General features: G+C 42.3%; 2 protein-coding genes across 5 annotated transcripts in view; one reads left to right on the plus strand and one right to left on the minus strand.

Moving 5' to 3' along the window:
* Positions 1-3,019, minus strand: part of LOC131136923 (helicase ARIP4-like) — a 37,187-nt gene extending 34,168 nt beyond the window's left edge. The window contains exon 1 of the mRNA XM_058084270.2: positions 2,868-3,019. Within this exon, the coding sequence (XP_057940253.2) occupies positions 2,868-2,973 (106 nt within the window). The 5' untranslated portion in view covers positions 2,974-3,019. The remainder of the gene's footprint in view (positions 1-2,867) is intronic.
* Positions 3,020-10,090: 7,071 nt separating this feature from the next.
* The window catches only part of bsna (bassoon presynaptic cytomatrix protein a), a 75,085-nt gene continuing 60,443 nt past the window's right edge, over positions 10,091-24,732 (plus strand). For all 4 annotated transcript variants that reach the window (XM_078798199.1, XM_078798200.1, XM_078798201.1 and 1 more), the window contains exons 1-2: positions 10,091-10,511; positions 21,962-22,622. In XM_078798199.1, coding sequence (XP_078654325.1) covers positions 10,327-10,511; positions 21,962-22,622 — 846 coding nt within the window. In that variant the 5' untranslated portion in view covers positions 10,091-10,326. The remainder of the gene's footprint in view (positions 10,512-21,961; positions 22,623-24,732) is intronic.

The raw sequence follows: 24,732 nt of genomic DNA on the forward strand, positions 1-24,732 counted from the left end.
CGCAGGGGTGCTGGAGAGGCGGGGTACACCCTGGACTGGTGGCCAGCCAATCACAGGGCACATATAGACAAACAACCATTCACACTCACATTCATACCTATGGACAATTTGGAGTCGCCAATTAACCTAGCATGTTTTTGGAATGTGGGAGGAAACCGGAGAAAACCCACGCATGCACGGGGAGAACATGCAAACTCCACACAGGGAGCAGGATTGAACTCGGGTCTCCTAGCTGTGAGGTCTGCATGCTAACCACTCCTCCACCGTGCAGCTCGTTTCATTAGATCAATGAAACAATATGTTGACTCCACCAACGTATAAAAGATTCCCAGAAATGACATCTGGGATGAAGTCAACTCGTATGAAAGTCATAAATGTGAATCCAAAATATGAGTAAGGACTTATGTGAATTTCATGAATTAATGTGACCTCTGAGCCCACAGTTGACACATTCGCACACACACACATACACACACTTTGAGCGCAACCTGGCAGTGTGATGTGCCAGTATGTAGACCAGCTGGTGTTACTGTATCACCTCCCACTCATCACTCTGTGCAACTCCTAATCAGCACAAAAACACCCAACTACTACACTTGAAGTGACTGCCGCTGCTACTGTACATTCATTGCAGTTTATGTTGCCTTAAAAGGACAAAAATGCATTGACTGATGACCAATAAGAATCGTCCATGCTGATGCGACCGATATGATCGGACATCTCTATTTACTTGCTTTAGGGTTTGAAAAGTGAAAAGTTGAAATCCTTCTTATAGAATTAGTTAAACTTTGGCCTAAAAGTTAAATAGAGTTCTTTTATCTGATGAAAGCAACAGGCGTCGGTGACATGGGAGGACAAAACATGTTGTTTTTCCTCACTCTGACGAGAAGAACTAGTGAGATGCTGTCAACGCCTACACACAGAATGGGGAGCAACAGGCTGCTCCTCCTGTTCCTCTATGTATGTGTACGTACATGGATGTTATGAAAGATGCGACTAAGCTGAGTCATGCGTGGTAAGACTCAATAACATGAAGCAAAACTAACACACACACAAAACACTGAAGGAAAATGTCCAGCCATCTGTCCTTGAAGGTGAAACAAACTCAGGAAAAACAAAATGAAGACTTTGGAGTGACCTAACTAAAGTCCTGCTGTGGCTTTAAAAAGGTGATATGCTGGTTAACCTTACATTAGCCACGTTTACATTAGTTTTTCTCTTTCCAAATAGAATCTTTCCGAATGACATTTCCGAAAACAGTGGTATACATGGAAAGGAATATTCCAATCTCTTGTCTACATGCGGCGCTATAATCAACCAGAATAGTCAATGGGGCATACGCAGTAAAACGTAAACACCAACATCACGTGATACCGACTTCCTCGAGTTTTTCTTTCACTTGTTGGAATAACTCCGTATTGCCAGTTTTTTGTTCATCCAGTCTTGAAATTTAGTTTGAATCAAAACTAAACTTTCCGCAGCAGTCCAGTGCCGATTGCTCGCCTCCATTTTTTTAAAATAGAAGAACGTCTCGATTGCGTGTTACGTCATATCTGAGCATTCGCTGAAAGAATGCACCCGGGAACAGGAAAAGATAAAGTTCAATCTTGCTAATATTTTATAATTAAGCTCGGCACATGTTCTATATATATGTATTTTCTTTTTTAATAAAACTGGACTTGTGAATGGCGTATAGAAGGGTTTAGATTCTGTTCCACAGATGGCGGTAATGCACACGAAAGCTGCTTGCCAACCGCCAATAAACAACAGAAGAAGAAAAACACCACGAAGAAGAACGCACCCTGACAACTTTACGATTGAGCGGGTACAAGATACCGGATCGGAAAGAAATCGGATTGGGGAAAGGAATATTCCACCCCTGTGAATATGATTATATATTTATTCGGATTGGCACTTTTCTTTCGGAATGAGGTGTATACAAAGGTTACATTCTTTCCGTTTGAGCAAATAACCTGAATGGAATTGGAATATTTGGGTCCGTGTATATGTGGCTAGTGTGACTGAATTACAACAATTCTGCAAAGGGCCAGAATTCTGTTGCTGCTAATGTTGACCCAACCAGTTTAGAGAGAAATCACTTTGTCATATTTGTCATGATGGGAAAGCATAAATGGGAATTTTGAAGGACAAATTAATATGTGAGCACTGAAAAGTTGAATAATGAAAAAGATTAGAGAGAGTCTCAAGAAAAACGGGGGTAGCATCCTGGTGACAGTTGTCACGGCAACGACAGGACAGAGGCAATCAAGGGTGGCGCATGGCGATGATGATGTCACAAGAGCAAAATAGATATGCAACATGAGGAGGGGGAGAAAAAAAATATGCAAATGAGATCCTTTCCTGCCAATGTAAACCATGTAAACCATGTCTTGGTGAAAATTGAAGATAAACAGTGGAGCATCTACTAAATAATGATGTCATTTATTGTTGGGGTGCCAAAAATTAAGCCACCCGCCTTCTTTTATTGAAATAATTCTGGCACACTTTCTGTAAATCCTATAAACTTCATTTGACAGCAATGTGAGTCAGCACCTAATAAAAAACTAATAGATGATTCATTGGGTTATGTAACACACACACTGAAGATGAGTCTGTTAGGAGGAGTTTTGTTTAAGACAAGACCAAAGCATTGCTAAGAAGACAATGGCTTCCATCTGTAATGTGATGAATGCATACATGGGACTTGAACCCATGACCTTCAGGTTGGGAACCAAGCACGCCAGAACAGGAATCGGTTAACTTATACTCACCCAGGAACTCTTTAAAAGTCTATGTTTGGAAGGCCCTGAGCCATGTTGCCATGTCAGAGTGTTTGGTTTTGTTTTCTTAACTTCTTATGGACCTACCATGTATAACGTAGTCTTCATCATCATCTCCACTGGTTTCCTCCTCTTCATCTGTGATGTAGCAGATCGTCCACTGACCATTCAGGTGCCGCTGCTCTTCGGTCATCCTGTTTTGTATGCACCTCTGCTATCTCAGCATCGCCCCAACACACCTGAAAAAAAAGGATATGTCATGTTTGCGTGGTCGCTTGTTGCTAGGTAGAATTCAACTGACACAATCAAGTGGATGGATGATTTCTTCTTATTTGAAATCAGAGTGTTTTATTATGAGCAATGAGGAGTTGTGGGCTGCACGGCGGTCGAGTGGTTAGCGAGCAGACCTCACAGCTAGGAGACCCGAGTTTAATCCCACTCTTGGCTATCTCTGTATGGAGTTTCCATGTTCATGCGTGGGTTTTCTCCGGGTACTCCGGTTTCCTCCCACATTCCCACAAAAACATGCTAGGTTAATTGGCGACTCCAAATTGTCCATAGGTATGAATGTGAGTGTGAATGGTTGTTTGTCTATATGTGCCCTGTGATTGGCTGGCAACCAGTCGTTAACCATTCTAACTAGTAGTTAGAATGTTGTATTCTCGTGTTAAACAATGCCAAAGTTTTAGATAATGATGTTAGCACGTTTGGATGTGAGCCTTGAAAGAAGTTCGGGATGGCTCAAAACGCTCAGTTTCAGAAGGCGTGGTAAAACTGCCCCTTTGTGATGTCACAGAAGGGTGGATTTCCTTATATGGGCGTGGCTGTAAGACCATTGCTACAGCACCCCCAGCGACCCTCATGAGGATAAGCGGTATAAAATGAATGAATGAATGAGGAGTTGCGTTCAAAAACACCACATGATTTAAGATGAATATCTCTGCCATCGCTGTATGGAGTTTGCATGTTCTCCCCGTGCATGTGTGGGTTTTCTCCGGGTACTCCGGTTTCCTCCCACATTCCAAAAACATGCTAGGTTAATTGGCGACTCCAAATTGTCCATAGGTATGAATGTGAGTGTGAATGGTTGTTTGTCTATATGTGCCCTGTGATTGGCTGGCCACCAGTCCAGGGTGTACCCCGCCTCTCGCCCGAAGACAGCTGGGATAGGCTCCAGCACCCCCTGCGACCCTCATGAGGATAAGCGATAGAAAATGAATGAATGAATGAGGAGTTGCGTTCAAAAACACCACATCATTTAAGATGAATTCACATCTGTTTGGAGTGGGGTTTTCCCAGCATCCTTGAACGCAGTAAAATGTACTGCTCATTAAGAGTTACAAAGTGAGTGACAAGAAACATAACACTACAATATCACGGCACAAATGGCGTCTATTTGTCGCATAGATTACGAACAAGTTAAGTACATTATAAAAATTGTTATTTATAAGAAAGTGACATGGCAGCAGCAGCCCACCACCACAGTTTCAAAACATCCTACAGGAAGATTTTCACATAGAATCATACCAAATTTTTCTTTATTGTAACACTTAGCTGCCTTGGTGACATCAAACTTTCACTTCATCTGTGCCGTACTCCCATCACGCCTGAGCTGCTTTAAGCGCTCTCTTCCTGTTCGCAGTCGCCCTGCTGAGCTTTCTAACAGGAACATACTGATGGAGTGATTGAGGATGACAGGAGATGGTGGAGTTCACTAGTGCAGTTTGTAATGGTACTAGAAGTACCCAGAGAAGTACTAGAATGGAACCAGACTAAGTTGCGGGTCGGTGCCACAAAAGCCACATTAACAAGAGCTTCATCAGACAAACATTTATAGACATAATGCTCCTTTTTTGATATTCATGTAACATATGTTTGTTATTGAGGTTGTGGTTTGCAGTGGTGAACAACAGATTAGCATGATGTGCAAAAAGTTTGACCTAAATTCAACTTGAGACCCCTGTATTTTAAACTATTTATAGCAACACCGATGCTCCAATTTGGACATTTTAATCTGGTTGTGTTGTGCCCTAAAGCGTCTGTTAGGTAACACTGGCACACATTAGGGAGGCCATAACAAAAAAAAAAGCTTGTATGGTAGCTTGTTATGAAAAAGCAACCCCCCCCACAAAAAAAATCGTTTGTTTCGTAACACACAACCAGGCTACACCATTGCATTGCAAACGGAGAGCACCAGGCTATTGTCTGCAGCCTAAAGACACTCCGCACACACACACACACACACATACACACAAACACGCCGAACAAAAGCGATACCATGCGGGAAAACGTCTCTCACCTGCCGCCCTGTTTGTTTTTTTTCTGCTGGGATTCTCCCTCAAACAAAACAAAAAAAAAACCTACAAGTGTAACGAGATTCGAGGTGCTCGAATAAGAAAAGACTTATTGATCAGTTTGTTGTTAGGAGAGAAGGAAGCATAGCCCGTCCTCCCTGCACTCTAAACACCAGGACCAAAGTTCCGGAAGTGCACCAAGCAAGCAAAGATCAGTGTTGCCCGCTTACTTAACGCAACAATAAGCTAGCATTTTGTTCCAAATTGGTAGCATAAATTGTGTTGTGTTCAAATTAAAGTGTAATTTAGAACATATTTATAGTATATTGTGAAGTAGCTAGGAAAATTATACCACAAATTATCACCAACATTTCCACTATCTGTACTATACTTGTAAACATGTCTCTTTAAATACATAAGAAAAATGTAGACTATGTACAGTGGGGTACATTGTGGATGCCATTTTTTTCCCTTAAATTTATATCTCTCTTCCGGGATCTTGCAGGCTACTGTCTGCTATTGTAACCAATGACATAGCTTTGGGTCCACCATTCTGGCTGTTTTATTTATTTAGCAAATCATTTACATTTAGATCCTTTATATTTGGTGGGTTTTATTGGCTGGATCTGATTTTTTCATAGGTCATGACCCCCGTAACCCCTGTGCGCTTGCATGTAACTACAGTATTGTTCCCAGTATTGTGCCAAACCCTGCCAAAGAGATATAAATATTAATGACAAACAAACAGTAAATATTTGATAATCAAATATTAGATACTTCATATTATAATACTTTTGGAAGCGCCTGCATTGGAAAAAGAGGTTGAAAAACAGCCCAATTGTCAGCATTAGCTGGTAGATTTAACTCGGAAAATTTAAATATGACAATTAACTGTAATAAATAACTAAAAAATAATTACCAAATGGATATTTATACATCCAAAGCTTTCACAAGATCCCCGCTATTAGCTTGTAGAGTATTTGGGGGCTCACTGCCCCCTAGTGGCCAAATGGGCGCAGTTATTTGCATAACATCGAACAATGCAATTTAAACAGACATTTATAGGTCAGAAAAGTGGGGAAAGAATAATAGGTCCTATTTAAGTGTATTTAAAACTAAATGGCTACACTGGTGATTGATGCCTGGATGCTGCATCCCTGGAAATGGACTATTATTGTCAATGTGTAAGCCACCTTTCTACACTAGGGGGCGCCATTTATTCTTCAATGTCACATAATAAGAGAAGCTAATGTACATACAGTATGTGTGAGCATACAGTACATTTAAAGTCAGTGCATGATATCTTAGAGCGTTGGTCTGCAGTAATCCCTCCTTTCGGTCCAACAGGTCCAAACTAATTTATAATTAAATACAACCATACAACCATTTGGAAGGCGTGTTTATTAGTGTTTTATATGACGCATTGGTAAGGACAGATGGACACAACTGAGGGACAGGATAATATTGGACTCACAATAATACTACTATTATGTATGAGAGGCAAAAGTGCAATACTCCCATCTGGATAAAGGCTATAAGACAAGACTCATGGCTCTTTCCGGCCTTATTAAGGCTTCTTGCCAATGACAACAGAAATGGTTCGGCGAAATGCTGACTGATCTGGGTCATGGGATTCCAGTTCTGAGACCTATTAAAATAAAAACCTACACCATTTCCTTTTTGACAAGAATGAAAGTAATGAGAGTGGCTTGTCGTTTCCCAATGTACTGTCAGTGTGTGTTCCATACAAAGATAAGATATGAACGTTTAAACACCATCGATGACCCCTTTTCTACAGCAAGAATTTGTATAATTTACCCGGCATTTTCAATCAGTCATCAGTGCCACCAACAGAAATTCTGTGGGCTATGAAAAAAATAAATCACACAATTTTTGAGGTGATTAACAAGAATGGCAGCTAGTGCGCAGACCTCACAGCTGGGAGACCAGGGTTCAATTCCACCCTCGGCCATCTCTGTATGGAGTTTGCATGTTCTCCCCGTGCATGTGTGGGTTTTCTCCGGGTACTCCGGTTTCCTCCCACATTCGAAAAACGTGCTAGGTTAATTGGTGACTCCAAATTGTCCATAGGTATGAATGTGAGTGTGAATGGTTGTTTGTCTATATGTGCCCTGTGATTGGCTGGTGACCAGTCCAGGGTTTACCCCACATCTCGCCCTGGGATAGGCTCCAGCACCCACTTGCAACCCACGTGAGAATAAGTGGTAGAAAATGAATTAATGAATTAATGAATCTGTCCATGGTGTCCCAACTCTAAAAGAACCACTACCCACTTCTTAATAGTATCTGAAATACATACAACCAACAATATAGCTAGGCGCAGTTACTCTTAAAGAGGACCTATTATGGTTTTTCCACTTTTATGATGTATAAATGTGAAGTGCGCTAAATGGGTGTGGCTAGCGTACTTTACAATTTTTGTGAGCAGCGCAGTCTGGCGCACCCACACCTCCATGCCTGCCACCGATGCAACTGGCAAAGAGGGAAGAGATGTTTTTGGTGATGTGTCTGCATTGTGCACCTCTCAGCTAATTTACCACTGCATGGGGTGCGCTTTGCCTGCGCCAAGAATAGACCGGGTCGCAGATGGCAAAATTTCAGCGCACCTTTGATATTTTGAGATAGGCTTCACCTCACCATCACCCTGCGAAGATAAAGCAGTTGGAAAGGTTCAATTAATGTGTTGTTTTTACACCTGTGCCTTATTCTAGTGTGTAAGTGTTGCGGTTTGGTAAGAGGGAAACAAAGGGGAGATTTAATTGGAATATTATTACTTATACATGGAATTGATTGGTGGTGAAATGTTAACGGCATTTGAGATAAAGATAAAAAAGCTCGACATTAGCGAGAACAAATAAAGGAAGTCACATTTCCAGATGATTTTTCTCCTGTGTATTCAGTTATACAATAAAACTAAGGATTTAATTGCATTTTTATTTACTTCTAAATTACCGAGGGGAGTTTTTCTTCTTTTATTAGGTTGCACAGACTGTTGTGGAGGTGAGCTAAAGTCAAAAGGTAAAAGACTTGGCAGGTGAAAGTGCTGATGAGGTCTCTGCAGTCATTCAATTATGCATTCACGCTTGACCAATAAGGTTTTATGTTGCTATACAAGCAGAGTGGGAAGTTGGCACGTTTCTCATTTTCAATCTCTTTAAGTATTCACTCCTGCAGAGAGATCAATGAGTGCACGTGTCAAAGTGATTGACTGTAATGTTGCATGTTTGCATTGTGGAGACTGAAGAAGGAAGGAAAAGTGGAAACTGGATGAGAAACTATGACTCTCACTTTGTTTTCCTCAATGCTCACTTGGAATTTTTTTTTAAACCCATGAAGGAGTGAAGTTGTGAGGGATGACTGTGTATTTATTCAGTTCAGTGCACGAGTGCTATTAATGCTGTGTTTATGCAGTCCAATTACTTATTGTTTACTATTGAATTGAATGTCTCCACGTGGGCCAATTTAAGGGTCCTTCCTCCATTCTGATCCATATGAATGAGATTGGAGCATGCAGCCTGCAGCAGGCGGGGCGCGTATTCCACCACCACTGTGTGATTAGGAGTCACGTGACACCCAGTGCAGTCGCCTCTCTGCTCGTGCACGTCACTGCTCGCTCCGGTGAGAAAGTGTCATGTGGACGCGCACGTACTCACTGCCCTTCCTACTTGTGCATGCGCCTCTCAGCATCAGCAAAAAAATGGATGTATAGCTTTAAATGTAAAAAAGATGTTGTAAAAGTGGTATTAGTACTGTTTATAACATAAATATTATTAGTATATTATTATTCATAGTGTTATATTTATGATACTTTAGAATCTACAGTTAACCCATAATGGATTGTGACATAAAAAATGGGGTACACCCTAGATTGGTCGCCAGCCAATCACAGGGCACATATGGACAAACAACCATTCACACTCACATTCATACCTATGGACAATTTGGAGTCGCCAATTAACCTAGCATGTTTTTGGAATGTGGGAGGAAACCGGAGTACCCGGAGAAAACCCATGCATTATGTACCTGACAGCCTTAAAATGAATTTCATGTGACAAAGTGCCCTTTCGACCCTATGTATTAGAGCAGCTACACACAATAACCAGCACAGAAAACTTTTTAGTTCTTCCAGAATCTGTACCTATTCAGATGTATTTCTTTTAACATACGGACATATGTGTTGGATCCCAATAAAAAAATAAAATAGTAGCTCCAAAATAGTATGTACCACCCCTCTGTGACATCACAAAGGGGCAGTTTTACCACGCCTTCTGAAACTGAGCGTCTCCAGCCATCCCGAACTTCTTTCAAGGCTCACATCCAAATGTGCAAACATCATTATCTGAAACTTTGGCATCGTTTAACACGAGAATACAACATTCTAACTACTGGTTAGAATGGTTAACGACTGGTCGCCAGCCAATCATAGGGCACATATAGACAAACAACCATTCACACTCACATTCATACCTATGGACAATTTGGAGTCGCCAATTAACCTAGCATGTTTTTGGAATGTGGGAGAAAACCCACGCATGTACGGGGAGAACATGCAAAATCCACACAGAGATAGCTGAGGGTGGAATCGAACTCTGATCTCCGAGCTGTGTGGTCGGCGCGCTAACCACTTGGAAAACTCAATAGACTCCAGTCTAAAGGAAAACCTTTTACCAATTTAAGCATTTTCAAACATTAAACTAAAATACAAATACAGCATAAGACTACCATTCAACTTGTGAATGTAGTATTCAACATCGGCCACTAGGTGTCAGTAACTGTTCAATGAGACAAGCCCCTTTTATTACTTATAAGTTTCAGTTATCGCACAACAGGCACAGTAATAACATAATAGCATATTTAATGTTGATGTTTGTGTGAAGCACTGGCGCCAATAAAAGTTCTTTGTTTACTTTAATCTTAATATGATCACCCTCTATTGCTGCGCCCTCTGACGGTTGTTTTTGGTACTACATGCAGGCTCAAGCGCGCTCCCGTCACACGTTGCTGAGGCTGACAGGGAGTTTGATGATGCTCATGGTGATGGCGGTGATACAGGAGCAAGGCTGAGTTCGCCCTCCCTCTTCTCTCTTCCCTTTTTTTAGCCCCTTCCCCCCGTCCATTCCACTTTGGAGCAGCTACATTTCAATTCAAAGATAGCGACGTGAAATTAAAAAAAAAAAGGCAGATCGGGTGGACCTGCAGGATTCACCGTCCTCCTTGTCTCCGGAGCCGAGATGGGTAACGAAGCGAGCATGGAGGGCGGCGGGCAGCCCGGAGAGGCCGGGATGATGGGCTCCGTGCTGCCCGGAGGACACCCAGCGAGTACAGGGCCGGGAGGACAACAACACATGAAGCCCGTGAACGGCTCCGCTGCCGGTGGCGGGATGGGAGTCGGAGGCCCCGGAATGGGGATGACGAGGTAAGGAGAAGCAGAGGAGGTTCTGGGTTCGGAACTACACGGTATCGATGAGGAGGACACGTTTGACATTGGCTGATAACGGTTGCCATGGCAGCCTGCATCATCTGCAGGTCGTGTCGGCGGGTGTCATGTGCTGTGATGATAGTATTTGTGCGTGTGTGTTTGTACGAAAAGCTGGCGTGACGGGCTGCAGATAAACACACGCACGCACGCACGCGCGCGCTCTCGTCGTGTGCTCCACGCACGAAATCGCCTACATACACCCTCATCTTATATAAACTTCAATATTCCCGCATGGACATTGATGAATGCATGGATTTTTTTTTTTTTGGGTGTGGACACGTGATACTCGTGGGTGTGGGCGTGTGCGTGTACGGGGCTTGCCTTGAATATGTCTGTGTATGTGTGTGTCATAGTGGTACGTCATGTTCAGACCTAAAACAGCATCCCTCTACATTGAAATGACAACACAATGCACCATATGCAGGTTTAACAATCATACCATGCAAATGGTGCAAAAATAATGCAGGGTTGTTACATGCAGGTTTAATCACAAGAGGGGTGTGTGTGTATAGGAGCCATGGTTATATAAGACCGAGACAGTGAGGGTAGCCCGTATGATGACAGCTTAAGCCAACATCTAACAGCTCCGATGCATCATGGCGCATGATTCCACTTTTGTCAACTCTCAATGTAAAGCCCAGCCTTAGGGAGTATTTCGGTATAAGGCATAATGTGAATAGATTGTATCACGTGTACTGTAAGAGTGTGGTTTCCCGACGCCGCCCCTCCTTGACTCTCCCTCCATCTCTTTTTTGCACTGCCTGCATATCCCTTCCTGTCCTTCTCAATTTAAATGCATATGTGATACGAGGGTGTTATTCTCTTTGCTATAGTAATGGTAATGGTTTAATTTCATTTGAACATGCATCAGATTACAATTGAATGCATCACATAATCAGTTCACAGTTCCACATGTCCAAAAGGAGTAGGAAGAAGCAAAGCTTATTAAATCCTACTCCTCCATTTGGTACTTTTACAATCAGTAACAATCATTTGTTCACTTCCTGCTTTCCTAATATAGTTTAAGTTCATTCATTCTTTTTCTACCGCTTTTCCCCATGAGGGTCGCGGGGGGTGCTGGAGCCTATCCCAGCTGTCTTCGGGCGAGAGGCGGGGTAGACACCGGACTGGTGGCCAGCCAATCACAGGGCACATATAGACAAACAACCATTCACACTCACATTCATATCTATGGACAATTTGGAGTCGCCAATTAACCTAGCATGTTTTTGGAATGTGGGAGGAAACCGGAGTACCCGGAGAAAACCCACGCATGCACGGGGAGAACATGCAAACTCCACACAGAGATGGCCGAGGGTGGGATTGAACCTTAGTCTCCTATCTATGAGGTCTGCGCGCTAACCACTCTTGGTAATTTTCAGTCTGAAAAAACCAACAAAGTGATTGCTATGTTCCAGTGTCACCATTACTTACTGGAATTTTGTAGACGCTGTTCGAAAAAATAAGTGCTGTGAGTGTAACACATCGGTGTCTGCTTCTATGTCACTGATATTGAACTGATTGAATTGCTCATACAAGACAGAGCAGCTTTATTTTGTCTCTTTAACTTACATTTCTGGTTCTGTGGTTGTCGTTGCACTTTTTGTTTTTGCTATCACTGATATCCCTTTGGGGTGGCGTCATAAAAAGTAAAAAAAAACAAAAGCACACTGAGTTCAGATGCTCACTGAGCTGCACTGTTGACAGCGGCAATAAAAACATTGCATTATTCGTGTTATTGTAGAAAATGACAATATAAAATATTTCTAACATTCATTCATTTTCTGCCGCTTATCCTCACGAGAGTCGCCAGGGTGCTGGAGCCTATCCCAGCTGTCTTTGGGCGAGAGGCGGGGTACACCCTGGACTGGTCGCCAGCCAGCCAATCACAGGGCACATATAGACAAACAACCATTCACACTCACATTCATACCTATGGACAATTTGGAGTCGCCAATTAACCTAGCATGTTTTTGGAATGTGGGAGGAAACCGGAGTACCCGGAGAAAACCCACGCATGCACGGGGAGAACATGCAAACTCCACACAGAGATGGCCGAGGCAGCTACACACAATAACCAGCACAGAAAACCTTCTAGTTCTTCCAGAATCTGCACCTATTCAGCTGTATTTCTTTTAATATAGAGCCATATGAACTCTGGTCTCTTAGCTGCGATGCCTGCGCACTAACCACACAACCACTGTGCAGCCTATTTCTAACATTGTCTGAATAATCCGTTTTGCTATCCAAGCTTGTAAGCGGTCATGATGCTAGGCTAAACATAAAGATAATGAATGAGACGTGGGAAGGATGGCGTTATGATGTAGCAGGAAATGAGCCCTTAAGGCCAAATATATATAAAAAAAATGTACCTTTGTCCCGTTACCATTGTTCGAAAAATAAATATTACTCAGAAGTTCCATTAGTTGTCTTGTGCTGCATGTTTTCACAAAAATTTAGTCGTAAAAGATCCTAAAATGTTAGAATTAAATGTATATATTATATATTACATTGCTGCTATGAGTTGGCTGTCAGCTAATGATAGCGATTTGTCTAAGATTAGCTACTAATGCAAGCTATCAAGGAATGTATGCATAGCATAATAACAACATGACCACTGTGTGTATGTGTGTGTGTGTGTGTGTGTGTGTGTGCGTGGAGGCGCCACAGATATCATCATGTCATGAATGCATATTACTTTATTTGGGCCAAACAAAAATATATGACAATTTTTTTAGGAAAAACAATGTACTGCAGCAAAACACAATACATAGAGAAATAGCACAGCAATATCCATGTCATTTTTTGTTGGGGTGCCCAAATTGAGGCAATTACTTACTTTTGTTTCAATAATTATTGCCCACCTTCTGTAAAGCCTATAAACTTCATTTAATTTGTCATCATAAAACACAAAAAACAGCTGATCCCAACAACTAGTAATTTATCGATATTAGCATTTATAATAGACAAGTTTTAAGTAAAAGGTAGTCACTATGTTTTATTTTTAGGTATTGACTACTTTATTGTCATTGTCAACATGCTCAAAATAACCCACTCCATTCCATCAACTGAAGAAAAAACTGTATGCGGCACAAAACGTTGCAAACAATGGCGCCTAATTTACTGCAAATAGACAGTGACAATGGCCGTAAAATAAAGAGAGTTAAAAAAAAAGGCTGATGACAAAAATAAGTGAAGTCTAAATTGGTATTAGGAGAGTGAGAAGAAGGGAATGAAGAGCACTGATGTCCAGATGGCTCAATGAAGAGGGTGTAGAGTGGGGAGAGAAGAGAGCGCACAGTCACTCAGTGGGGTCATGTGTTCCATCTGACTCAACTCACACATGTCAATCTGCTCTGTATTCATTGTACAGTGCAGTATGTACAGTATATGCTGCTATATAGTACCTTAGTACCTCATATATGACCACAAAGCGGAAGTGAAGAAATGGTTTAAAAGAGTACAAAAAGTATGACACATTTACTGTTAAATATATACAGTGGAACCTTGGTTAGTGTCATTCATCTGTCACAGAAGGTCCGACTATAACCAAAACGTATTCTAACCAAATAAATGATTTTTTTTTATTTTTATACTTTTTTTTTTAAACCCAATTAATCTGTTCCTTGTGCAAAATGCACTGAATACTTAATCATGTTGTAGGTCTTTGGAGATGGTCTGTGGGTTGAGTTTGACTCTTCTCACCATCCTTTGCCTCTGATTATCTGAGATTTTCTGGGTCTTAACAAGGACCGTGTCTGTAGTCTTCCATGTTCCTAAGAGTGGAAGCAGACAGCTGAAATCTCCGACTTAGCTTGATGTATCCTTCCCCTAGACCATGATGTTGAACAATCTTTGCTTTCAGGTCATTTGACAGTTGTTTTGAGGCTACCATGGTGCTACTCTTCAGAGAAGATGCAACTTGCAATTGGCCACCTTAAATATGCTTTCTCATGATTGGTTTCACTTGTGTATGCAGGTCAAGGGTCAGTGAGTTGAAATAATTATTGCAAACTTTATGTAAACTTCATTCTCACTACTGTCTTCAACATGCATGTTTTTGGAATGTTAGTGTTAGTTGTTTATTTGCTTTGCGGAAAAAATGTAAACAAACAAAACATACTATACACTTTAAAATATTGTGTTGTGAGCTGCACGGTGGATGAGTGGTTGGTGCGCAGGCCTCACAGCTAGAAGACCCGAGCTCGAGTCCATCCTAGGCCATCTCTGTGTGGAGTTTGCATGTTCTCCCCATGCATGCTTGGGTTGTCCATAGGTATGAATGTGAGTGTGAATGGTTGTTTGTCTATATGTGCCCTGTGATTGGCTGGCGACCAGTCCAGGGTGTACCCCGCCTCTCACTCGAAGATAGCTGGGATAGGCTCCAGCACCCCCACGACCCTCATGAGGATAAGCTGTATAAAATGAATGAATGAATGGGGAGTTGCGTTCAAAAACACCACATAATTTAAGATTTCACATACTTGGAGTGAATAGTCTGGGATTTCCCAGCATCCTTGAACTCGGTAAAATGTACTGATCATTAAGGGTTACAAAGTAAGTGACAAGAATCATAACACTACAATATCACGGCTATTTGTAGCATAGATTATGAACAAGTTAAGTACATTATAAAAATTGTTATTTATAAGAAACTGACATGGCGGCAGCAGACCACCGCCACCGTTTCAAAACATCCTACAGGAAGATTTTCACATTACAACAATCATGCCGATTTTTCTTTATTGTAACACTTAGCTGCCTTGCTGACCCTTGTGAGTATAAGCGGAAAAAAAATGAATGAATTGTGTTTTTATTTTTAACGACAAAATATGGTGCAGCATGTCCGCCCGCCACTGTGACGCCAAATAATCCTATCAAGAACATAATACGGTGCTTAATTTTCATTTGTATCTACTAAATCCTGTTGAAGCCATGTTGACAGGTAATATTTAAGCAATTACACACTTTACCTGTTTATACTCTGCTAATACTGGAGGGTAAAATGTTCAGTGAGAAGAAGTGTGTCAAGTCGCTGTGACTTTTCATGCTTGTGTGAGTGGGTATTACGCTGTGCTTTGCTATTTTTCCCCTTCGCTGCCGCAGCAGTGAAGGTCATGTTGTGTTTTCTCATTACGACGTTGACACGTAAAGGCTGAATAGAACGTGTGTGCTTGTTGTGTTGACTCCTATTAGCCTTTCGTTTTGTTTTGTGATAAATGAATTACACACTTGCGTTCTTTCACAGAACGTTCCACTGATTTACCGGCCTGTTCCTTATCCCTCAGTGCGTTTTACTCAAACACAGCAGCTGTAAACGCCGCATATTTATGGATTATTTAGCCATTAAAATGCTTACAATATTGTCTGATAACATTGTATGAAAACCGAGGAAAAAGCGAATCATAGGAAAAGTGAGGCATTCGAAAACCAAGTTTCCACCAAATATAAAAAAATGTTTGATTTTAGAGAAAAGCCCCAGTAGAAACTTCATGAAAGAGCTTTGGTAAGTCATAAATACACAAGCAATCAATAAAGTCAGGTACAAATAACACCAAGCGTATTTGTGTATTCTTCCCCCTTGGCAGCAGAGTGACATTCTACTTTTTTTTTTTTTTTACTCTTCTTAAGCTCAGCTCTGCTTCTGTAGTCTTGGCACACGAGTGGAATGTTTTTCTTATCAGTGTGAAATTGTAAGGGGGAAAAAATTGAATTTCAAAAAATAGGTCACTTTGTCGGATGTGCTGGAAAAGGTTTGTGCTGAGCTATTTTTTCCATTTGCAGCTTCAAACAGTGAAGCTGCCAGCTTGTCTGATTGTGTTGGTGAAATTAATTGACAATGAAATCATCCTTTTACCCAAATGTCGCCAGCGGAAATGAAACAAGTGAATAGTTAATCTCGTCAAGTTGACAGATTTATTTTTAGGTGGGGCTCCGAGTCTCCTGTCTGCTTGTGTCTTGGATCATATTCTTTCATTTTTGTACATTTTATGCAGTAGCTAGTAGGTGTTGAGGTGTGAGTCCATAACCAAACCATAACCCCGTGAAGTGGTTATTTTGCTCATTTTTCGGTTGTGGACTCCTATAGAGCAGCTACACACACTAACCAACACAGAAAACTTTCTAGTTCTTCCAGAATCTGCACCTATTCAGCTGTATTTCTTTTAAGATACTGACATATGCGTTCGACTCCAATAAAAACATAAAATAGTAGGTCCAAAATAGTATGTAGCCTTCAGTGAAAAACGGTTGTTCTTTGGCATGTACTTGACAGCCTTAAAATTGATTTCATGTGACAAAGTGCCCTTTCGGTCCTTTGTATTGAGTTGTGGACTCCTATAGAGCAGCTACACACAATAACCAGCACAGAAAACTTTCTAGTTCTTCCAGAATCTGGACCTATTCAATTGTATTTTTTTCCGATATGGCCATATGTGTGGGAACCCCCCCCCCCCTCCCAAAAAAAAAATATAGTAGCTCCAAAATAGTATGTAGCCTTCAGTGAAAAAGGGTTGCCTACTCTTGGGCGAGTCTTTATAGCACCTACTGTTGTTTTGGTATGTACTTGACAGCCTTAAAATGAATGTCATGTGACAAAGTGCCCTTTCGGCCCTTTGTATTGAGTTGTGGACTCCTATAGAGCAGCTACACACAATAACCAGCACAGAAAACTTTCCAGTTCTTCCAGAATCTGCACCTATTCATTTGTATTTTTTTTCAGATGCGGCCATATGTGTTGGAACCCCCCCCCCCCCCAAAAAAAAAATATAGTAGCTCCAAAATAGTATGTAGCCTTCAGTGAAAAAGGGTTGCCTACTCTTGGGCGAGTCTTTATAGCACCTACTGTTGTTTTGGTATGTACTTGACAGCCTTAAAATGAATGTCATGTGACAAAGTGCCCTTTCAGCCCTTTGTATTGAGTTGTGGACTCCTATAGAGCAGCTACACACAATAACCAGCACATAAAACTTTCTAGTTCTTCCAGAATCTGCACCTATTCAGCTGTATTTCTTTTAACATGAGGACATATGTGTTGGATCCCAATGAAAAATAAAATAGTAGCTCCAAAATAGTATGTAGCCTTCAGTGAAAAGGGTTGCGTATGTACTTGACAGCTTTAAAATGAATTTCATGTGACAAAGTGCCCTTTTGGCCCTTTGTATTGATTTGTGGACTCCTATAGAGCAGCTACACACAATAACCAGCACAGAAAACTTTCTAGTTCTTCCAGAATCTGCACCTATTCAGCTGGATTTCTTTTAAGATACGGACATATGAACTCTGGTCTCTTAGCTGTGAGGGCTGCGCGCTAACCACACGACCGCCATGCAGCCTATTTCTAACATTGTCTGGATAACCCGTTTAGCTATCCAAGCTAGTAAGCGGTCATTATGCTAGGCTAGACATAAAGATGATGAATGAGACATGGGAAGGGTGGCTAGAATCTACTTTTGTCCCGTTATCATTGTTCAGAAAATAAATATTCCTCAGAATTTACGGCCATATGTGTTGGATCCCAATAAAAAAATAAAATAGTAGCTCCAAAATAGTATGTAGCCTTTAGTGAAAAAAGGTTGCATACTCTTGGGTGATTATAGCACCTACTGTTGTTTTGTCATGTACTGACAGCCTTAAAATGAATTTCATGTGACAAAGTGCTATGGCAAATGTCTTTTTCACTACAAATGGAATGCATGCACTACCGTTTCCTGTCAAGGGGGGCTGGATTTGATTAGCATCTCACACCTCCCTCAGGGACTGACACCCTTCATAGGTGTTTGAGTGTTTGAATATTTTTGTGCCTGCAGATATTTGAGTGAATGCTCATTGTATCGGATTACTTGTCTTTGTGGTGAATTACCAGAGTCACAGTTGGTACACATAAAGTGCACACATGGATGCATATACATATTGTCCATATAGTACAGCTGCCTTTCAAGTCATTTCAATGACGCCACACTACAGCTGCTAGAACAGCAATAGTGTGGATTAGATGTATAAAACTGTGCCACTGACATTTAAGAGCAATGTAAGATTTACATCACAGGCTTAAATTCATGGATTACGTCCTCCATGGTTGTGTAGCCAGCCGAGAAATCAGCTGATGCAGCAGAGTGAGATGGAAAAGATCAATTGAAGGTCTTTAGCGGAGGCTGAAGCAGATAAATATCTCACTCATTTCCTCCTCTGCGCTCACTCCTATTGAATACACAACAAAACACACACACAAAGCCGGCATGCTTAGTGTTGTTCACAGTGAACTTTGACCTCATAGCCGCCCACTCTGTCCTAAAAAACTGTGAGCATGTTTATGTTTTTCGCCATCGGGCCTCCATTGCCAATGAATGTAATGGATCTCAATAAAGCATACAGTTATAATATAGCGAGTGAGTGTGTATGTTAACGCAGGAGTGCATTCAACCCAAGTTCTCCTCCTCCTCCTTCTTTCTTGTACCTCCCTTCCTTCATCAGCTCCTTTGGCAGTTTAAGCCTCTTATTTCGTCTTCCTCCACCACTCTGCTGGATGAATCAGTGGAGCTATGTTGACTCACACCAACCATCACGGCACATATGATGAAAGCGTGCACACAAATGTATTCGCTCGTGCAATACAGCTCCTGTACTGCTGCATGCATTTTTAATGCCTTGCTTCTCCTTTGAGGTGTCGGTAGAGACGACTAAAGTTGGTGATCAAAAGGATTTTTTCAGTTAATCAGCACTTTCACTTACACACTTACACTTTTTCCTTGAAATTAATTCATCAAATAATGTTTTAATCTATGACATCTCAGGTAATAGAGTACAATGGAAAGTAATTGAATTCCAGCTAAAAATAGTAAAAATATTATGCTTTGAATTGTAATGGTCGCCTTATGTTACAATTTGTCTTGTACAACTACACTGTAGGCTGCACGGCGGTAAAGTGGTTAGCGCGCAGACCTCACAGCTAGGAGACCAGGGTTCAATTCCACCCTCGACCATCTCTGTGCATGTTCTCCTCGTGCATGCGTGGATTTTCTCCGCTTTCCTCCCACATTCCAAAAACATGCTAGGTTAATTGGCGACTCCAAATTGTCCATAGGTATGAAGGTGAGTGTGAATGGCTGTTTGTCTATATGTGCCCTGTGATTGGCTGGTACTCCGCCTCTTGCCCGAAGACAGCTGGGATAGGCTCCAGCACCCCCTGCGACCTTCATGAGGATAAGCGGGAGAAAGGAGGAGTTGCGTTCAAAAACACTGTGTCTGTGATTGGCTGGCGACCAGTCCAGGGTGTACCCGGCCTCTCGCCCAAAGACAGCTGGGATAAGCTCCAGCACCCCCACGACCCTTGTGAGGAAAAAGAGGTAGAAAATGAATGAATGAATGAATGTGAGTGTGAATGGTTGTTTGTCTATATGTGCCCTGTGATTGGCTGGCCACCAGTCCAGGGTGTACCCCGCCTCTCACCCAAAGACAGCTGGGATAGGCTTCAGCACCCCCACGACCCTTGTGAGGAAAAAGAGGTAGAAAATGAATGAATGAATGTGAGTGTGAATGGTTGTTTGTCTATATGTGCCCTGTGATTGGCTGGCCACCAATCCAGGGTGTACCCCGCCTCTCGCCCAAAGACAGCTGGCATAGGCTCCAGCACCCCCACGACCCTTGTGAGGAAAAAGCGGTAGAAAATGAATGAATGAATGAACTACACTGTATAATGTTAAAAAAATATATATATTTAGTCATCCAGTGGTGTGTGTATGAAGTAGGTCTTTGGGTACTAGTACGTCCGCCCCGCCCCAAAGTAGTTACAAACGCTTTCAATGTCAGCTTGTCAGCTTCAGCTTGAAATGTCAGCTTCCGGTTTTCTCCGGGTACTCCGGTTTCCTCCCACATTCCAAAAACATGCTAGGTTAATTGGCGACTCCAAATTGTCCATAGGTATGAATGTGAGTGTGAATGGTTGTTTGTCTATATGTGCCCTGTGATTGGCTGGCCACCAGTCCAGGGTGTACCACGCCTCTCGGCCAAAGACAGCTGGGATAGGCTCCAGCACCCCCCACAACCCTTGTGAGGAAAAGCGGTATAAAATGAATGAATGAATGAACTACACTGTATAATGTTAAAAAAATATATTTAGTCATCCTGTGGTGCGTGTATGAAGTAGGTCTTTGTATGTGTATGTGTGTGTTATGCTTTGTACTTTCTACTTGAATTACTCGATGCCTGTGGATGTTTGGAGGTCCTTTCTCTACTATCATCTGCAGCCTAGACTCATTAAAAAATACTGTTTGTGTTTGTCTGGTTGTAAGAAGATAATGGAACTGTCGGGAAATATTGACATTTATCATTCTTAATTGAGTCTTTGTCCAAATACTGTTAACTTTTCCGTAGAGTTACATACTTACAGTAATTAAAAGGTTTCTTTTTACTGTTTATGATTTATTTTTTGACGCGAGAAAGAGTAGTTTTTGAATTTGTAGTCCAGGGGTGAGCAAACGTTTGCCAACAGGCAAACCAGGCATTTGCCTAGGGCCCCGGCTTTTAGGGGACCCCCACTCATGGGACTTTGAGAGGCCGGCAAAGAAACAACAACAATGGGCATTTATGATGCAATTATGAAACAATGACACAGCAAACCCCCTTGGGCCCTCCCCCCAACCCCTCCAAGAAATTGTGAGCAAAAAAAACAACTATTTTTTTGATGGGGGTGGTGGGGGGGCATGATTTTTTTTTTGCTTTATATGCTTGTGTCCCTTTTTTCAGAAGCACTTTAAACATCAGACCAAATTTGAATAATTTTTTTTTTACTGAATAAGATACAGGGCTGCACGGCGGTTGAGTGGTTAGCACGCAGACCTCACAGCTAGGATCCCCGGGTTCAATTCCACCCTCGGCCATCTTTGTGTGGAGTTTGCATGTTCTCCCCGTGCATGCGTGGGTTTTCTCCGGGTACTCCGGTTTCCTCCCACATTCCAAAAACATGCTAGGTTAATTGGCGACTCCAAATTGTCCATAGGTATGAATGTGAGTGTGAATGGTTGTTTGTCTATATGTGCCCTGTGATTGGCTGGCCACCAGTCCAGGGTGTACCCCACCTCTCGCCCGAAGACAGCTGGGATAGGCTCCAGCACCCCCGCGACCCTCGTGAGGAAAAGCAGTAGAAAATGAATGAATGAATGAATGAATGAATGAATGTACATGAATAGTTGCCGACTAATCATATTGCCATCATATTGCAGTTTATATTAAAAATTGTGATTGGCTTGTTTGCTTTTCACTGTCCACAGACGGGAAGGTTAAATGTTAATGTAGCCATAATCACAATATCTCAGGTTTATGATTAAATTTATGCAGAGGTATTTACTCTGTATGGACTAATTTGTGTCTCTTTTGTTTTTCTCCTCCAGGGCTCCAGTGGGTCAGATGGGTAGCCCCAAGCCTGGCATGCAGCAAGCAGGGATGGGAGGCATTGGAGGAATGGGGGGCATGGGAGGTGGCATGGGAGGCAACATGGTAGGGAGCATGGGAGGTGGCATGGGAGGAGGAATTGGAGGTGGCATTGGAGGAGGAATGGGAACAGGGATGGGAAGCGGAGGAGGAATGACCACAGGAGGAGGTATAGGCTCTCGAAGCGGTGAACCCTATCGTCTGGCCGCCCATGATAACCTCACCTCCCCACGTCACATGCAGTCAAGCCAGGGCTCTGGCACGGGGCAAGGCTCTGCCCATGGAATGGGTCATGGTTCAGGGGGGTCCAACATGGGAACCCATGCTGGACAGAGTCCTGGACAGCACGCCTCCCGTCGAAACCTCCAAGTTGACTTCAACAGTTCAGGTGGCTCGAGAACGGGCCGCTCTCCGTCTGTGTCCCCGGACCGCGGTATGACGCCCACTTCGCCCTACTCGGTGCCACAGATCGCCCCCATGCCGAGAAGCAAATTATGTCCGGTGTGCACCACCACCGAGCTCTCCAACCCACCAGCTGTGCCCAACTACAACACCTGTACCCAGTGTAAGGCCACCGTGTGTAACCAGTGTGGATTCAACCCCAACCCACACCTCACTGAGGTATGTAGCGCTTCTGTCTGTCCAATCCATTCCCACTGACCAACAGGACCATTGAATAAGCTGTACTATGCATGTCACATGACACATGTAGTAAAGTCGTGTGTCTTCTGTCCAGCCGATCTAATAAGTTCCAATCAGAGAGCATTTAGCAGATAAAGCCACTAGAGTGACGGCAATTAGGAGGATCAGCTCAAGAGATTATGGTTGTTTTAATCAGGTCGTTGTGCATTTTATTACTGCGATGTTGTTTGATTGTTTTGACCCGGAATTAGTAGCGCAACATGCGAGGCAGAGATGTGCATACCAGTGGCGTCATTAGGCCTATTTTAGGGGGGCTTCACTTAATCCCCCCTATATAATTTGATATTTTTTGTTGATTTTTTCCTTCATTTATTCATTCATTCATTCATTTTCTACCGCTTATCCTCACAAGGGCCGGGGGGTGCTGGAGCCTATCCCAGCTGTCTTCGGTACACCCTGGACTGGACGCCAGCCAATTAATCACAGGGCACATATAGACAAACAACCATTCACACTCACATTCATACCTATGGACAATTTGGAGTCGCCAATTAACCTAGCATGTTTTTGGAATGTGGGAGGAAACCGGAGTACCCGGAGAAAACCCACGCATGCACGGGGCAAACATGCAAACTCCACACAGAGATGGCCGAGGGTGGAATTGAACCCTGGTCTCATAGGTGTGAGGTCTGCATGCTAACCACTTTTCCGCCGTGCAGTTATTTTTTTTTTACACAAAAATCTCTGACAAATTTCATATAATAGGGCCAAAGCAGGCTAATAAGCAAGCCAATAAGCAGGCTAATGCTAGTCTACTACTACTATTAGTAGTAATAATCAGAAGAAGAATGGTGATAGTAATAATAAGATGCTAATTAATAATTAATAATAATGAATATTATATAATTGAAAAGTTATATCCCGGTTCATTATTTGTTTTTTGGATTTTTTTGAAAGTCTAATGAATTCATTCATATCCTGTGCATCTCCAGGGGGCTAAGGCCCCCCGTCCTCAGAACCTAGTGACGCCCCTGGTGCATACATTATGGAATTTAAACATCTATATACATTCATTTATTGATTCATTTTCTACCGCTTATCCTCACGAGGGTCGCGAGGGGTGCTGGAGCCTATCCCAGCTGTCTTCGGGCGAAAGGCGGGGTATACCCCCTGGACTGGTGGCCAGCCAATCACAGGGCACATATAGACAAACAACCATTCACACTCACATTCATACCTATGGACAATTTGGAGTCGCCAATTAACCTAGCATGTTTTTGGAATGTGGGAGGAAACCGGAGTACCCGGAGAAAACCCACGCATACATGGGGAGAACATGCAAATTCCACATAGAGATGGAAGAGGGTGGAATTGAACTCGGGTCCTCTTGCTGTGAGTCCTGCGTGCTAACCACTCACCGCCGTGCAGTCGTCTATATACATTTTGTTTTTAATTTTCTTCATCGGTGGTTCCCAAACTTTTTACAGTCACATACCCCTTACATTTTTTTCTATTTCTATATATACCCTACTTTGGATAACCACTATTCTACATGATGTCAGCCATCACTATGGAGCATTTTATGAGGTCAAATGTGGCTTAGAAATGTTTAACAGGAAACACTTTCCCTCTCTTACATAAGTGGCATCCCGGAATCGACCACATGAACCCATTTTCATCAGTGTGAGTTACCATTGTCAATTCATCACTTTAAATGGAAAGTGAGTGTTGCAGCTCATATGAATATGAATAAGGGATTTTGAAACACCCACACATGAGAGATTCATTTGCATTTCATTTTTAAAGAGGTTTACAGGTCTTGAGATGAGACCACAAGAAGCAGACATTAGTCAGCTTGTTGTGGCGGATTACAGTATTTACTTGTGTCTTTAGCAGTCATACTAGTGTACTAGTGTTCTACTCACTCCAGCAGTAAAGTAATACCAGCAAATAGGGAAAGCCTTTCACCAAAGTAAATAAAAGCATTGCTCATGTGAACAATGCGAACACGGACCTCCACCTACGCTTAAATATTTGTCTCCAGATAAGCACTAAGAGAGAATAGCGACTTCACTTCCTGTTACGATGT

The sequence above is a fragment of the Doryrhamphus excisus genome, linkage group LG17 (genome assembly GCF_037039965.1).
Source record: "Doryrhamphus excisus strain RoL-2023G ecotype Guam linkage group LG17, RoL_Dexc_Guam_v1.1, whole genome shotgun sequence".
NCBI classification, from domain to species: Eukaryota; Metazoa; Chordata; class Actinopteri; order Syngnathiformes; family Syngnathidae; genus Doryrhamphus; species Doryrhamphus excisus.